This window comes from Arachis hypogaea, chromosome 18 (genome assembly GCF_003086295.3).
Source record: "Arachis hypogaea cultivar Tifrunner chromosome 18, arahy.Tifrunner.gnm2.J5K5, whole genome shotgun sequence".
Lineage (NCBI taxonomy): Eukaryota > Viridiplantae > Streptophyta > Magnoliopsida > Fabales > Fabaceae > Arachis > Arachis hypogaea.
Window position 1 is genome coordinate 4,380,177 of NC_092053.1, and position 16,172 is coordinate 4,396,348.

General features: G+C 30.5%; 2 protein-coding genes across 2 annotated transcripts; both read right to left on the reverse strand.

The window, feature by feature from the left end:
- Positions 1-786: 786 nt before the first annotated feature.
- Positions 787-3,571, reverse strand: LOC112771133 (aquaporin PIP2-7). Its single transcript, XM_025815764.3, has 3 exons — positions 2,521-3,571; positions 1,930-2,366; positions 787-1,274 (listed from the first exon to the last, which is right to left on the reverse strand). Exons 1-3 carry the CDS (start codon positions 2,837-2,839, stop codon positions 1,161-1,163), a joined length of 870 nt encoding a protein of 289 aa, XP_025671549.1. The 5' UTR covers positions 2,840-3,571; the 3' UTR covers positions 787-1,160.
- Positions 3,572-8,792: 5,221 nt separating this feature from the next.
- On the reverse strand, positions 8,793-9,649 carry LOC112771134 (large ribosomal subunit protein uL11). The gene has a single exon (XM_025815765.3). It carries the CDS (start codon positions 9,500-9,502, stop codon positions 9,002-9,004), a length of 501 nt encoding a protein of 166 aa, XP_025671550.1. The 5' UTR covers positions 9,503-9,649; the 3' UTR covers positions 8,793-9,001.
- Between the last annotated feature and the right edge of the window lie 6,523 nt (positions 9,650-16,172).

The following is a 16,172-nucleotide window of genomic DNA, read 5'->3' on the forward strand; positions in this document are numbered from 1 at the left end:
TTGACAATAATGTTAAGCCCCTAATGCTAGTTATTTTAGTATTAAGGCTAGCTTAATTAATCAATTAATTAAGTGAAAGCACAACAAATTTTAATTTTGTCTAGTGTTGAGTGATACAACACTTTGGCTTTTGTCACTATCGGTTTTTCAAATTAAAGCACAAGACACTAAGATGGATCGTGAGTGATATGTTACGCTTACCTAACTAATAACCCTAAATTAATATATATAACACTGGCCAATTCAGGAAGAACATTCCAGAATTATGTGTACTTCTTGGCTAAAATAATTAAGCTTCGGCTATAAAATTTCACTCTTTTTTTCTATCAATCCCGCTACCTTAACAATATTTCTGCCTATTTCTGCCAACTCTTATTTATAATTGTATTTAATAGAAGTGTCGTTGTAGATGTGTCTAACAAAAATATCTTCTTTATGACTGTGTTTAATAAAAGTGTCTTTATAGATATATTTTTTTAATATGTCTCTTTATATATATGTTTAAAATATAATAATTAATTATTATTAATAATAAGTTAGCAAATAATATGTTGATATTCTATATTTTTCCTTTTTCTATAAAGAAAATTAAATTGGTATTTAATTTTTAAGAAAAGTTGAGTGACCAGAAATTTTTATAACATCAACTTATAAAAATACTATAAATTTAGGGTAATTTAATTAATTTTGCGTGTAGAAGAGATCAAGCAATTATCACAAAAAGCTTATAAATAACACATGCAATGTACTAACAGTTTTGATGTGAAGTATATAAAGAGAAAAAGATGACAAAAAAGAGTGAAAAATAACTTAATAATGAGGATAATGCACAGGATCATAATACAGAAGGCAACACATAATGATGAAGAATACATGAAAGGACAAAAGGGGATAGAAAATACACCCTTAGAACACAAAAGCATGCGTGCTTATCTACAATTTTGATGTGACCCCACATTTTGTTTTGGCCTGTTTTGCCCTCAAACCCACCACACAGCTAAGCTTGAAATGGAAGAAAGCCAAAACACACAAGAAGAGGGTCCCATACACACTGGGAAGAAGATAGACACTAGCCATAACCTCATAATAGAGTTTAAGCCATAATAATTATTGAAGTTAAAGATGTGTCTGAGAAATAGTAAACTAAGGTGTGATTTTGATTAAGCGTTGCTCCTGAAGGATCCAAGAGCTTTGATTGCTGCTGCTCTAAGAATGTGTTGGTGGTAGATTGCTGCTGCTGCTGCTCCAACGAAGGGTCCAACCCAGTAAATCCACTGAAAATCAAAATAAACAATTACCACTGTTAAACAAAAAATTGCTAGCTAGGAAGTAATGTTTTTGGTTAAAAAAAAAGTTGTTCAGTATTTATTCAAATATAAAACGAAAATAAGAGTCAAATTTCGGATTTTTTTTAATACTCATGTTACATATATATAAAAATTTAAATATTAAATCTAATATTAGTATAAAATATATATTATATACAAATTTAAAAAATATTTAAAAATATGGAATAAACTAAAAAAATTAGGTTAATACTAAAAATAATAAATTTCTATAGACCTATCGTATTCTCAATATGTAATACCTTATTTTTTTGGGATAACATATTTAGCTTTGAAAAATATTATATAATTATTAAAATTTAGTATTTTTAGTTATATGGCGGCTGGTATTTCTCTTTGATATTCTAATAAAAAAAAATCTAGGAGGCACTAACTTTATTCAATTCTAACGTATCTAATCAGTAAAAAAAGTGAGTAATTGGATGAAATTTCATACCAATCTTACACTATTAAAATTATCATTAATAACTATTTAATGACTACAAATTATAAAAGTTGATGGCCTCCTAACACTCTTCTTTCTAATAAGCTCATTATGATAAATAAATAAAGTATGTAATTGAAAGTGGAAATAATAGAGTACCTGGTCATCCCAAGCTTTATCATTGTTGAAGATAACAGCGGGTCCAAAACTCCTTGCAGGGTTAATTCCAGTACCAGTGATAGGGATAGTGGCCAAGTGAACCATGAAGACGGCGAATCCAATGGGGAGTGGTGCCAACACTGGAACATGGGAGTCCCTGGCGTTCCTCTTCGGATCAGTGGCAGAGAACACGGTGTACACAAGGACGAAGGTGCCGATGATCTCAGCACCTAGAGCAGTCCCTTTGTTATACCCGTGGCTGACGGTGTTGGCACCACCACCGTATCTGTTGTAGAACGATTTCTGAAACCCCTTCGCAAGTCCGGCACCGCAGATGGCACCGGCGCATTGCCCGATCATGTACAGCACTGTCCTTATTAGTGACAGTTTCTGCCCCACGAACAACCCGAATGTCACCGCTGGGTTGATATGTCCACCTACAACATTCATTCTTTTAGATGATCATTCATTTTTTTAGATGATCATTCGGCGCTTGAATACTTTTTATAAATTACTTTTTATATCAAATAATAGGAAGTATTATAAATTACTTTTTATATCAAACAATAGGCGGTAAGTATTATACATTACCAGAGATTCCAGCGGTGCAGTAAACAAGGATGAAGATCATGCCACCAAAGGCCCATGCAATACCCAAGATTCCAACGCCGTCACACTGATTGGTACCAGCAAGGTTTGGGTCCGTCTGGTGCTTGTAACCTATGATGGTCAAAACCGTTATATAAAGGAATAGAAGCGTTGCTACGAACTCAGCAATCACTGCTCTGTACAAAGACCACTTTTTCAGCTCCTCAAAGTCTATCAATGGCGCCGGTGGAGGGTCATTATAGTCTTTTGCACTGTACTCTCCTCCTTGCCCTTGCTCTGCTACCTCAACATCCTTCGTCATTTTCTCCCTCTCTCTCTCTTTCAATTCAATTCAATTCTGTGCTTTCAGGTTTCAGCAAAACAGGGTATTTAAGGAATCAGAGTAACAGAGCCACTACACTAGGTTAAATAATTAAACACAATTAATTAATTTCTTTGATGACATGTATTAACGTTATTTTTTTGCCGCCCTTATTAGCTTGATTTCGCTTGCATGGACCCACCTTACGCCTTAATAATTAACCCTGTGCATTGCCCTTAACTTTTCCAACGACTCTTATTAATAAAAAAAAAGTCTATAAATCAATGTTTGTTGGTTTCTGGAAATTTCTTTAGGGTTTAGGTTTATGTGCTCTGTTTCTATGGGCCAACGTAACCTTATAAAAGGGTTCCTAATAATTCAACCGCTACATGTGGTTTATATGGCCTAGCTATAGCTTGCTACTGTGGAAATTATGTAATAATTAACCGGCTTGAATGAATATGAATTCCATACGCAAGTTATTTGCAAGAAAGTAAATACAACTGTGCCTCATTTTATCTTCCACTTATTCGGGAAAGATCTTTTGAATAAAAATACAAAATCTATTTATTTGCATAAATTACACTTATCTAATACTATACTATATATTTGGATTGTCTTTAAATCAATTCATCATGTCTATATTTATCTTGCAAAATGAAAAATGAGTATTACGTTTTTACAAAATACGAAGAATATTGAATGTCATATAATTTATTTTTTTTAAAATAGAAGATATAATATGTATATACAACTATTTATGTACTTTTTTTTTTTACCAAAAATAGGAGATTCGAATCCGCAACCTCTTAATTGAGTATGGGGAGACTATGTCATTTGAGCTATAACTCATTGGCTAATAGTAAAAGACATATTGATATCCATATGTCATTTTTTTTAATCAAAGATAGGAGACTCGAACCCACAACCTCTTAATTGAGTATAGGGAGACTATTTATGTATTTATTTTTGTTTGCTTAAATTTTAAAAAAAATAATTATATATATATATATATATATATATATATATATATCAAAGTTTCTATAATATAAAAGTTTAAAATTCAATTTATTTTGATCTAAAAATAATAATTTCAGTATAAATCTAATAATAAAAAGAGAAAGTGAGTCTAAACAAAAAAAATTAAACAAAACAAAAATCGTATTAAAAATATAATTATTTAAACATCTTCTCTTATAAATTTAAATTTTTAGAAAGAACGGATTTATAATATATGGAATTAATCCTACCTACAACTTTAATTTCATACGATCTAAAATTACATCAAAAATTTATAGCAGGGGATTAGGCTAATATGGAGCTAACTCCATGGATCGGAGTGACTTTTAATCCATCTAACTTTTGCCATTTCTATGAAACTATATGAAGCAAAGCATCAAATTAAAGTTAATTAGTGGCCACGAAATATTGTCATAAAAAAATTGCAAGAGATAAACGCATATATTCTATTATTATATATGGAAGTAAAAGAAATTAAAGCTATCAATCATTGTTCTCGGCATCATTAAATATGTACGTAATTGATAATGTGATTAAAATAAGAGGAAAAGTAGTTGTCACTTTTGTTGGGTGACGAATGCTTGCCAGATGAACTTATCTGGACTCACCTAAAATTCAGATAGGTTCAGAGCAAATTCCAGAACAAACTACGGACTCATGGCCCTCGCAACTATTCTGAGCCCACCATTTCTAATTAACTAACTGCAATATGTAATAAATAATTAAGCAAAATTAAATCATAATCATGGCTAATTTTAACTGGTTTTTGGGAATCTCCTCAAATATTATTATATAAAAAAGAGACTGCATATTTAAAGTTTTTTTTTTAAAAAGAAACAAACTCAACACGCTGAGTGGAGCGTACAAGAAATACACATGGATTTTAGTAACATCTATGTCATCTCCGGCATAACCATCAACAACATGGGTTACTTTGACACCAATCCTTAGAACAACAAAACGATCTAGCAACACAATTCACTACATCTGTTGCCTTATTCTAAAAAATGGACTCGTTTTTTAAAGTTCGTGTAGGAAAAATATTAAAAGATCAATAAAATTTATTATTTTTTATTAGTAATTAATCAATAAAAAGTGTAGATTAAAAATATATTATTAGATTATTAAATTAAAAAAATTAAATTAATAATTAAAAATATTAGTAAAAAATAATATAATAAATTCTGTTGGCACTTAGAAAACATTTTGAATATGGTATTTATTAACTTATAATAAGCATTGGTTCAATTTTGTGCATGTCCCTATTTAATACATTTTCATTTTCTTTTCAGCTGTTTAAGTGCAAGATTATTACCAATAATGATTGTCAATTATATTGATAATGAATTGGCATTGTTGCTTTATAGCGTAAAAATTCAATAAGAGGTTTTTACAAATAAACTCTACATGCATGCAAATTTATACATCAGATTTGTTCAACAAATTCATGTTATTAATCAAACACGACCAGTTCCCTTCTGAGCACTTTATATCTTGTGATTAATCCTTTTCTATCGCGTGGTTAATAAAAATAATTGGTTTCATAACATGATATTCGAAGAAAAATTAAAGAATAAGGAATTATTGGACGGTGACATGATTAACAAACTACCTTTGGTCCATAATCCATTACATATTTTTTATGAAACAATTGAATACATTTCTACATAAGCGCAAGGATAAGCTAACGAAATTGAGCTATTAATTACAAACTTAATTGGAATTCAGGCACCGACCAGCGAAATTGTCATTGCCTATCTTAATCAAGGCTAGCCAAAGAAAATTTGTACAAACATTGATCATCATCTCTGGCCAACAAATGTTCGACACGTGGTGCTTTTTCAGCCACAACAACATTCTTTCATTCTATTATTTCAAAATATATATCATATTGTTCAACTACGTTCCATTCATTGATTCATAAATTTCACGCATGATATTTGAAAATATATCATAGAAAACAGATTTAAATAAACCACATATATACCAGAGTTATGCCCAATAATATTCTTGCCGGAATTTTGATTGTTATGGTATTCATCAATCATCATCATCTTCCAATTACATGTATCATTTTATCATAAAATTCTACTCAAAAGCATAGCTTGAATGGCACATTTGTTGTCCATGTCACGAGAGTAGTACTGTAGCAGTGGTTGCAAAATCAACATTAGAGAATATTTATAACAAAAGATATGTTATTTATATATATTCATCTAATTCAATCTTATAAATTGAAATAGTACTTATCTTTTTCACTGAGTATACTATGAGATATTATTTTCTGATATTTTAATGCATAAGGATTAGTGGCTGTTTTGGAATTATATGATTAGTCAGCCTGTCATCTATCACTGCATACTTATATTAGCAAAATCATGACCGACCGGAGGGCTGACGACAATTGTTTTGATATCCTAATTGTCAGGGATTAAACGTTCGCATTCCAATGGACATTTTAAAATGTTCTAAATTAATCTCCTAACTCCTTGGGATCTTTTTTTTTTTTAATTTTAGACTTTGGTAAAAAAAACTATTCCTACTGTATTTTCCAGTCACACTCGCACTTGGTCTATACCGAGTTTTAGAGGAGTACTAGGGAGCTAGCAATTTTTGTGTTTTGTAACTATCAATTGGTTATCAATAGTATTTTTAATGGCGTGAGATTACATCCAACGGTGGAAGATCACTCACTTTTCTTTTGATGGTTAAGTATTGGCCACAAAACACAAAAGTTGCTGGCCCCTAAATTTTCTCCGAATTTTAAATCTGGGTGCATCGTATTCAGAGACACATAATTTTGTCACTTGAACTAAAACATTGTTTGGATCGAGTGAATTTGAAAAAAAAAAATGTGAGGAGAGAAAATGGATAGAAAAGTAAGTTTTTTGTTGTTTGGATGAGAAGAGAAAATAGAAGGGAAAGAAAAAAATTAATGTGAGGTCCACTAAATTATTTTCTCTCCATAAATGAGATAAAAATGAAGAGAAATGTGACAAATATAAATAAAATTACATATTTACCCCTTATCATTAATAAATTATAATTTACATATAATATAGATAAGAGTATTAATATAATTTTATACTATTATGATTTTCTTTCTTCTCACTTTTCTTTTCATCCAAACAAAAGAAAATTTTTTCTCTATTTTTTTTTCATCTATTTTCTCTTCATCCAAACAATATATAAATAACTTTAATTTTTTTTTCTATTTTCTTTCTTCTCATTTTCTTTTTTCTTATTTTCTTTCCTATTCCCAAACAAAGCTTAAGTCTCAGCTCCGTTTTTGTCCTATTTAGTTTGTAATTAGGTTCTTTTTTCAACGTTAATTCTGTTTTAATAAAAAAACAAAAACTTAGCAAGCCGGAAAACAATAAGCAAGGATAAAGCCCAAATTATTTGAAGGTAAAGTCATCAATATTCTTAATTAAAGCTTGTTTCGGCCCAAATAATTAAAAAAAAAAAAACATCCATGCTTTGTTTTTTCGAGTTTCTGCCTTTGAATTGTTTAGGTAAATTTAACTACTACGAATGGTACACGAGTCTTGAAGGTCTAGAACAATAAAATAAAACTTAAATACATGAATTTTAACTTTGATTGAGAGATGTTCAACACATAGCACGAAGCACACTCATTTATGAGTAGCTTGGCATTGTTTTATGGTACGTTACAGCATTATTAATATGTACAACTTAATAAATGACTGATATACTAAATCATCATAGATCCAAGACAATTGCATATACAAATGCATCATCTCTGATTATTCCCATCTGCCGCTGTAATTGTTTGCGAGTCCCGTCTCGCTATTCATATTCAAATACAGAAAGAATAGGGACGCTAGAAATGGGAACTGGGCACTGCCCTTGACCTTGCAAGGATACAATGCCATTGCCAGCCCTGTCCTAACAAACAGTTCACAATTAAAGGTCGGCGCGACCATCGTCTTCACCATCAAACTCTTCAGCTCTTTCTTCGAAAATGGTCTCGAGTTTGGGAGAGTTGGAGGGCTTCCAAGGGAAATCCAGAAGCAAGGGTGCAACCTCGATCCAGGGCTGCATTTTCTGCCTGAGCTCTCTTGCCATTGAAGACAAACGTCTTACTTGAGAGGTGGCTACGGCCTCTGTTAATGGAAGCTTTTATTATTGTGTAGATCTCTCTCTAAGTCCCTGAATGAAACGAAGAGAGAGAAAGCAGAACCAAACGAGGGACTATTGAAATGTTGGCTTGAAGGATTCCTAGGGAGAGATATATTTGAAAGTGCTGTTGATTGAATTGATTTGAAATGCAATGAGAAATCAAGAGCTATATATATACACAAACGGGGAAGCAAAAACTTCGGAATGAATGGGAAAACGAGTGGCAGCGAGAACAACACGAGACTAAAAATGGCTTCAAAGCCAAGAATAGTGCAAGATCAAACAACACGAATAACGAACATTGCATCATAGAAACAAACCACGTGGACAACACAACCACCTAGTAGAAACAAATATGTTTCACCTCATTCACCATATTGTAAAATCAAGTCCAATATGCACCAATGATAAATCAATTTTAGATAATATGAGACATGTAGGATAAAAAAAAACTAGCCTTGTAAAAGACCTAGTGAAAATAACGAAATTAGAATAGCAACAATCCTCAGAGAAGGTAATACCGACTTGATCGCGGTGACAAACTCCACACAGAATTCAAATGGAGAAACATATATTATAATAGCTATTAAGAATTAAATAAAGTAGATGGTTAGGTATCATTGGATATTCATATGCTTCTAAATGGACTACTACAACTAATAAACAATAGGCACACGAATAAACGGAATATAATTATGCAATAATAAAAGAGATATGTAATAATGAACTAACAAAAACAATGCAATCCACCCTTAGAAGGAAGATACACTAAAAATAATACACATTATCCTTGTAAAACTGCATTCCACATTAAACAGGATCACAAAAATTCCTCAACATCATCTCAATTGTCAATTACCTCAAGAGTAAATTGAATTTGGAATTATCCTTCAGCAGTTTCCCAAAAATTATATCAGAAGAAAAAAAAACACTAATTAAACAGAGATAACAAAAAACAATATAGAAAAAATAAAAAAGAAATAGAAGAAAACTTCTTGATCAATCGAGAGGGATCTCAACATCTCCGTCCGTGATCTCCTCCTGCAAATCCTTTGGATCCTTCCCGTCGACGGTGCACCCGACGGAGACGCACGTGCCAAGAATCTCCTTAACGGTGCCGCTCAGCTCCTTCGCCATCGACCTTGGCCGCATAACCCTTGCAATTTCGATGACGTCATCCAGCGAGATGTTCCCGTTGTGCTTAATATTCTTCGTCTTCTTCCGGTCTCTCTCCGGCTCCTTCAAAGCCTTGATGACCAGCGCCGCCGCCGACGGAACCACCGAGACCTTAGCCTGACGGTTCTGCACGGTGAGCTTCACCGTCACTCTCAGTCCCTTCCAGTCCTTTGCTGTCTCCTTAGCAATGTCTTCTCCGATCTTCTTCGGAGAGAGACCTAGCGGACCGATCTTAGGAGCGAGCGAACTCGCCGCGCCAACCTCACCGCCGGTGACTCGGACGTAGACATCGACGACCTGCGAAGGGTCGAACTTAGGCGGCATTGTTGCTGCAGAAGAATCGAACGGCTAGGGTTTCAGAGTCAAAGAGGGAAATGAAGGCGCAACGTTTGGGAGAACTAGGGTATATATTTGACACTAGGGTTTTGCATTGACTCGTTACTGAAACTTAAAATGACTATTTTGCCACTCAAAATCACTTTGGTTTCGTTGGAATCATGCGTCTTTTGCATCAAAGATGAGGGTAAATTTGTACAATGGAATTGCAATGACGATTTTATGCGTTTTTTCTTGTGTTGAGCTTAGTGATTTTTTTTTTTTTTGGACATTGTGTTTAGTGTTTACCTTAGTGATGAGCTGATGGCAGTAAAAGGGTAGCAGGGCCGATTCGTCTTTTTATTTTTGAGATTTTTGTTGGACATATTTGTTTTTGTTCGATAGTTGGGTTCTCTTTCCCTAAACATGATTGTGATGAGGCCCAATAGAAGACACCATCTTTCTGGGCTTGGTCCCAAAACATAAAAGGGCACTAAACACGGATCCCCGCTTGATTTTTGAAAACATGCTATGGCATAATTAGGGTTTTATATTTTGGATATAAATTATTATTTTAGTCTTAACTAAGTTGGGTTGGTATAGTAGTTAGTTTATTAGTCTGCTTAAGCAAGTGTTAGGAGTGTGAATCCTATCTTATACATTCAACAACCTATTGACCAGCGGCAAACCTTTAGATAGAGTTTTCCTTTAAATAGAGTTTCAATTCGCGACGGATTAGTCTTTAATGCTCAGATCAAATCCTAATTTGATCTCTAACATTTTAAACGTCTCATTTTAGTTTTTAAAAGTTTCAGACATTTTATTTAATTCCAAAAATCTTCAAACGGATTTAACATTGTCCCTTTGTTAAATTTGACACAAATAATTATTATATTTAAGAGTCAATAATATTTGATTTTAGTATGTAAGTAAAATTGATCTACTAAAAATCACTAATGTAAAAGCTTTTTTTTTATTATAGAGCGTTGATGATTGATTAGTAGTATTTTTTTATATATAAAAAGGACATTCAGCAAAAAAAAAGTGTTACAAAAAAATTTTGGTTATATTTTTCTAACACAAAGAGAAATATATAACTTAACAATAATATTGTTAACGTCCATATCATTTACTCCGTTAATTATTTATGTAAATTTAATGGTAAGACAATATATAACCTGTTTAAGTTTTTTTAAAACAAAAATAAAATATTTAAAACATTAAAAATTAAATTATAATTTAATCTAAATATTAAAAGTTAAAATAATATTTTACCCTTATATTTTTTTCCAAACAACAAAAGCAAGTTTTTTTTTATCCTTTTGGGATAAGAATTGTATCAAAGTATCAAGATCAAAAAATAAGAGGTGCAAGATACAAGAAGTACATAGAAGTAGATTTCAAGCAAAGTCAGATCCGAGGACCTATCAATCTAAAAGATCAATTAAATTACTATTCTGCCATATTAAAAAAATTTACATACCTAAAAAATGTAAGACTACACATCCAAAATCTGTCTTAATTGATTATTAACTATTTTATTATTGTTACCTATATTTGGGATACAAAGTGGAAAAATTTGAGGCATGATTAAGACATAAAGAATTATTTATTCATTAATGAGTCTATTAAAAGAGGTAGTCCAATAGCTGCTAACTTGCTAAGCATACACTTCACAAATTTTTATATCAAAATTTTGTAAGTTGAAATTATCAACCAAAAATCTTCTAAATACGATTCTTATATTAGATAATTTATTCTTTCATTCTCAAAGACAGAATTTTTAAAAGAAGATACAAAATAAAGTTATACTGTCAAACTAGAGAAAATTTAAAATAGAAGTCAGTTAAACAAAGATATTAAAAATATTCTTTTTATGATTTTTTTTTAATAATTAAATTTGACATATATAACTGATTAAATTATATTATTTTTATTAAAATTAAACTGAATAAACCAATTTAATTAAAAATTAATAAATTAAATTTTAAATCAATTTAAATTAATATTTTTTTATAAAAAATTATTACAATATTTTTATTATAAAAAATAATAAAAATATATTTATTATTATTATTTTATATATATTTTTTTTTAAATTCTAAATATTAATTTTATGACGATAAAAAAAATTAAAATTTTAAATTTTAAATTTAATATATATAATAAAAATATTTTAATTATTTTTTATAATAAAAATATTATAGTTATTTTTTACAAAAATAATATTAATTTAGATTAATTTAAAATTTAATTTATTATTTTTTAATTAAATTAATTTATTTGATCTAAATTTAATAAAAATAATATAATTTATTTTATTTTATATATTAAATTTTAATTATTAAAAAATATATTTAAAAAAAATATTTTAAACATCTTTATGTAAGTATTTTTTATTCAAAATATTATGATTTAATATTTAGTAAAATACCCAGGCGCGTATAATACACATTACGAGGATATACTTGAATCTAGTTATTATCCTCCTATATATATCCATTAACTATTGGATTAATTAAATATGTTAATATATAATATTGTTAGATGAGAATAATTAATGACTTGATAAATCATTTCGGTGTTTATCTGATCCACGCTCATCCGGATATCTCAGTCATAATTTAATTAAAAAAATATTTATACTATTTTATATGTATATCTTTTTATATATTTTTTGTGTTATCAAACTTTAGAAAATTTTATATTTTCATTTTTAATATATTAAAAAATAATAAAAAAATATATAGGTATAACATTTTTTCAGAATTTATTTAAATACGTGTGGGATGGGCGTATGGGACAATCTTAGACACTCTATCGAGATATGCCCACCACACACGTGTTATTGTTGTTTTAAGACTTGGTCCACGTACAATTGTGAGGCCATTCTACCAGGCCATTATCTATGCATTTATTATATCAAGGAAAAAAAAATTCAGATATTTGATATTGTGGATAAAAATTAAAAGACTTCAAGGTTGTAATATACTTTCATTACATTTTACAAGCAAGCAACCACATTTTCTTACTTTACACAATCAACAATATATACTATTTGGTCATTCATACATATGTTCAGTGATTTGTTTGAATTGTTGTTATTGAGGGGCACCTAACCTATATTATTGCAGATATAGTGTATGTTTGGGCGCTATTATTTTATTAAAAAATAATTTTTTTAATGAAAAATTTTTTTTATTTTTTAACATATTTGATAAATTTTTAGTAGTAAAAATAAAAGTACTAGTAAAATAAAAAAAATATTTTTTGAGAAGTTATAATTTATATCTTTTTTTAAAAGATTTTTTTCTTTAAAAAAAGATATTTTTCATGTAATAAATAAACAAAAAAGTACTTTTATATTATTATACCCAAACATAATTGATAGATAAAAAGATCTTTTTATATGAGATATCCAAACATAAAATTACTTTTACTTTTTTATAAGATTTTTTAAAAAAAAATAATTCAAAAAAAGATATTTTCTTAAAAATTCACCCAAACAAGTCCATAATATCTTATATCAATTTCCGGACATATATCATCTTATGTTTCCTAGTAGCTTATTTTGACCAATTGTGCTTTAGGTTAAATATCTGCACTATATGTTCGTTTAACCATTTGCATTTGAAAATTAATTGTTGTTTGTATTTCATAGCATAATCTTGTCTAGCTATATATTAACTTAGACACCATTTATAGTATACACTACCATACTGGGGATGATGAATGCATGTTATTAGGTTAAAAATGTTGATAAATTAGTTACAATACGTGTGGGTTGGGACTTGGGATAAGCATAAGGAGGGTGGGGGCCATTATCAACTTTCAACTACTAATGAATGCTATCATAGTTCCATACGCATAAAGCCATAGATATATCTAATAATGGTGCACTGGAATGGTGCTTTCAATCCCCATCAATTTTCTAATGAAAGGAGAGGCTATTATAAGATGCCAGTTTTCTCCATTGAGTGGTCAATTAACCATACCCCACTTTTATCACTATTTATATACATTTTATCATGTCATTATCTATCTAGCTAGCTAGCTTTAGATTATTTCAAAACACCAATCAAAGATATTAGAGGCAAAGTTATGACCACCAAACCAGCATTCTAAATAACAGGCATAATAATTACATAACCATTAATATAAGCATATTAATTATGTAAGCGATATAACCATGCTCCATTCCAGCTAGGATTTTTTTTTTTTTTTTCTGTCTTCTTCTTCATCACAGAAAAAGTGAAAATACCGAGAGAGAAATACAATACACAAAGGAAAGTAAAAAGGATATGTGTGTGTCTATCTAATTATAGATACTTTCTATAGTTTTATAGTTTTACTGAAATGATATCAAACCATTATAAATGGATGGAAATAATACTATTCATATGATCCAAATAATTAAAATTATAGCTTAAAATGGATTAATATTCTAAAACAGGAACAAATGTATTCAATAGCTAGTGGGGACAAGTAGTGTTTACAGTGGAATTTAAAAAATTATCGAGTGAGTATTCTTAATTTGAAAGGTTAGTTGTCTTTATTATAACATTAACTTTGACCCCATTCTTTAAATCTCTAACTCTGCTCCCTCTCTAATTTTTTTCTATGCTCTAGATTCCGGAGTTAATTACTACCGCTATCAATAACGGATCTAGAAAATTTTAGTACGTAATGGGGTAAAATTTATATAACATAATAATAATTTTTATAATAAAAATAATATGTATATATAAAAAATTAAATATTAAATTATTTATTAACCACTATATATCTATGTATAAATATATATATTGTTTAATTTATTTTTAATATATATTTTATACAAATAATTATTTTTATGTACATATAGCATGATTATTGTTATGATTATATTTTGTTATTATAAAATATGATTAGCCTTCAAAATATCTAATATACAAATTAAAACACTAAAATAGTAATTTAAATAATAATATATAATTTAAAATTCTATTCTTTTAAGTTTTCTATTTTTAAAAAATTAAGTAATTTTTCTCTTAACACTACTATCAAAATTTCTCTCTTTCCATATATATTACTAAATAATTATTTAAAAATTCACTTCCCAACACAATTAGAAACCGACTCTTATTGATATTCATAGTTAAAAAAATTCTTTCAATTAATACAGTTGCTACGCAAAAATTAAAGCTAATTTGAAAAGAAGATAAATAATATTATTTTGAGTTGATTTAAAAAAAACACTAATTTCGTTTAAATCTGACAATTGATCATTCTAACGAATATCTAATATAAAATTTTTAAATTGACGATTAAGTACCAAAAGTTGAGTAAAAAATTATTGTGGGATCAAATATAATAATCTAATAGGGACAAAAAAATATTATTATTATATACTACTCAAAAAAATTTCAAATTATAGTGGGGCGCTTGCCCCCACACCACTACACTTGGAACCGTCCCTAACCGCTGTCCAAGCACCCACCCTACCCGCATCACTGTCGCCGATGTTGCTGTGGGGCTGCCCCTTTCTCCCCGTCAATATTACGTTAAGCCTCTTCAATGCCTGTGTCGCTGCCGTTTAACCTTTCTCCTTGCGTCGTTGCTCCATTGTCCGTGTCTGACAATTTGTTCTGCATTTCTCTTGGCCGATGTCTGTTGCCACTCCGTTATCGTCTCTCATCACTCCATCATCGTCTCTCGAGTGTCGAGTCCATCTCTCCAGTTTTCAGCATGGTTATGAAAATCAGATCGAACCGGCTAGACAAATCAGTCGAACCGGAAACTGGCGATGTAAATGGTCTGGTCCAGTGATTAAAACTGCCAAATCAAAAATCGTTTGAAAACTGTTGAATCGACCAGTTGGACCAGACTGGGAACCGATCAGCTACTTATAAACGATATCGTTTTGAGTTTTTTTTTTTTAATGGTCACCCACCCCCTTCCCCCAACACCCCCCTTCGTGACTTATTCAGAATTAGAAAAGCAAAGCTTCAAAGTTCAAAAATTAGGGTTCTAAGTTCTAACAAAAAATTAGGGTTCTGTCGGCGCCTCCGCGACCTCCTCCTTCTCCATGTCCTGAATCTAGCCCTTCTCTTGTAGCTCGACACGTCGTTCCCATCCTCCCGTGGCTTCTCTGGTTGAGGGTTGGAGCTGCTTGCTGTCGTGTCCCCGTCATTTCGCCGCTCGCCATCGCCTTGCTTCTCGCCATCGTCTTGCTTCTCGTCATCGTGCTCACATAGAGAAAGAATCATCGCAAGCACCGTCGTTTCCTCCTTCTCTCGGTCAAGCTGTCATCTGCTTCTCAGGTGTGCCGTTGTCTGCTTCTTAGCTGTCCTACTCGTCAAGGTCCTTGTCGTCTGCGACCTTCAGTCACGCCGCGTCTTCTATCTTAGGGTTTGTAGCTTTCTTCTTTTAATTTTTTGTGTGTTTTGAAAATTTCTGATGTGTTAAATTTATTTTTCTGTTTGGTTCTGCTATGCTACTGTTTTATATGTGTTGTGATTTTATTATTTTAATTTACTGATTATTGATTATTGAATATGATGTGATTATTGATTAGCTTTGGTTCTTCCATGCTGTTGTTTTGTGTGTCATCGTGTTGCTGATTGTTCTAGATTTTCGAATGTGAAATCATTGATTTTGTGTTGTTATGCTGTTGCTACTATGTTTTTATTTTTGTTGC

Bases quoted from the DNA above. Each gene is read 5' to 3' on its own strand.
- LOC112771133 (XM_025815764.3), bottom strand. From the start codon at position 2,839: ATGACGAAGGATGTTGAGGTAGCAGAGCAAGGGCAAGGAGGAGAGTAC. The intron at 2,367-2,520 runs GTAATGTATAAT...TGAATGTTGTAG, and splicing joins CTGCACCGCTGGAATCTCTG to GTGGACATATCAACCCAGCG. The intron at 1,275-1,929 runs GTACTCTATTAT...TTTGATTTTCAG, and splicing joins ATAAAGCTTGGGATGACCAG to TGGATTTACTGGGTTGGACC.
- LOC112771134 (XM_025815765.3), bottom strand. From the start codon at position 9,502: ATGCCGCCTAAGTTCGACCCTTCGCAGGTCGTCGATGTCTACGTCCGA.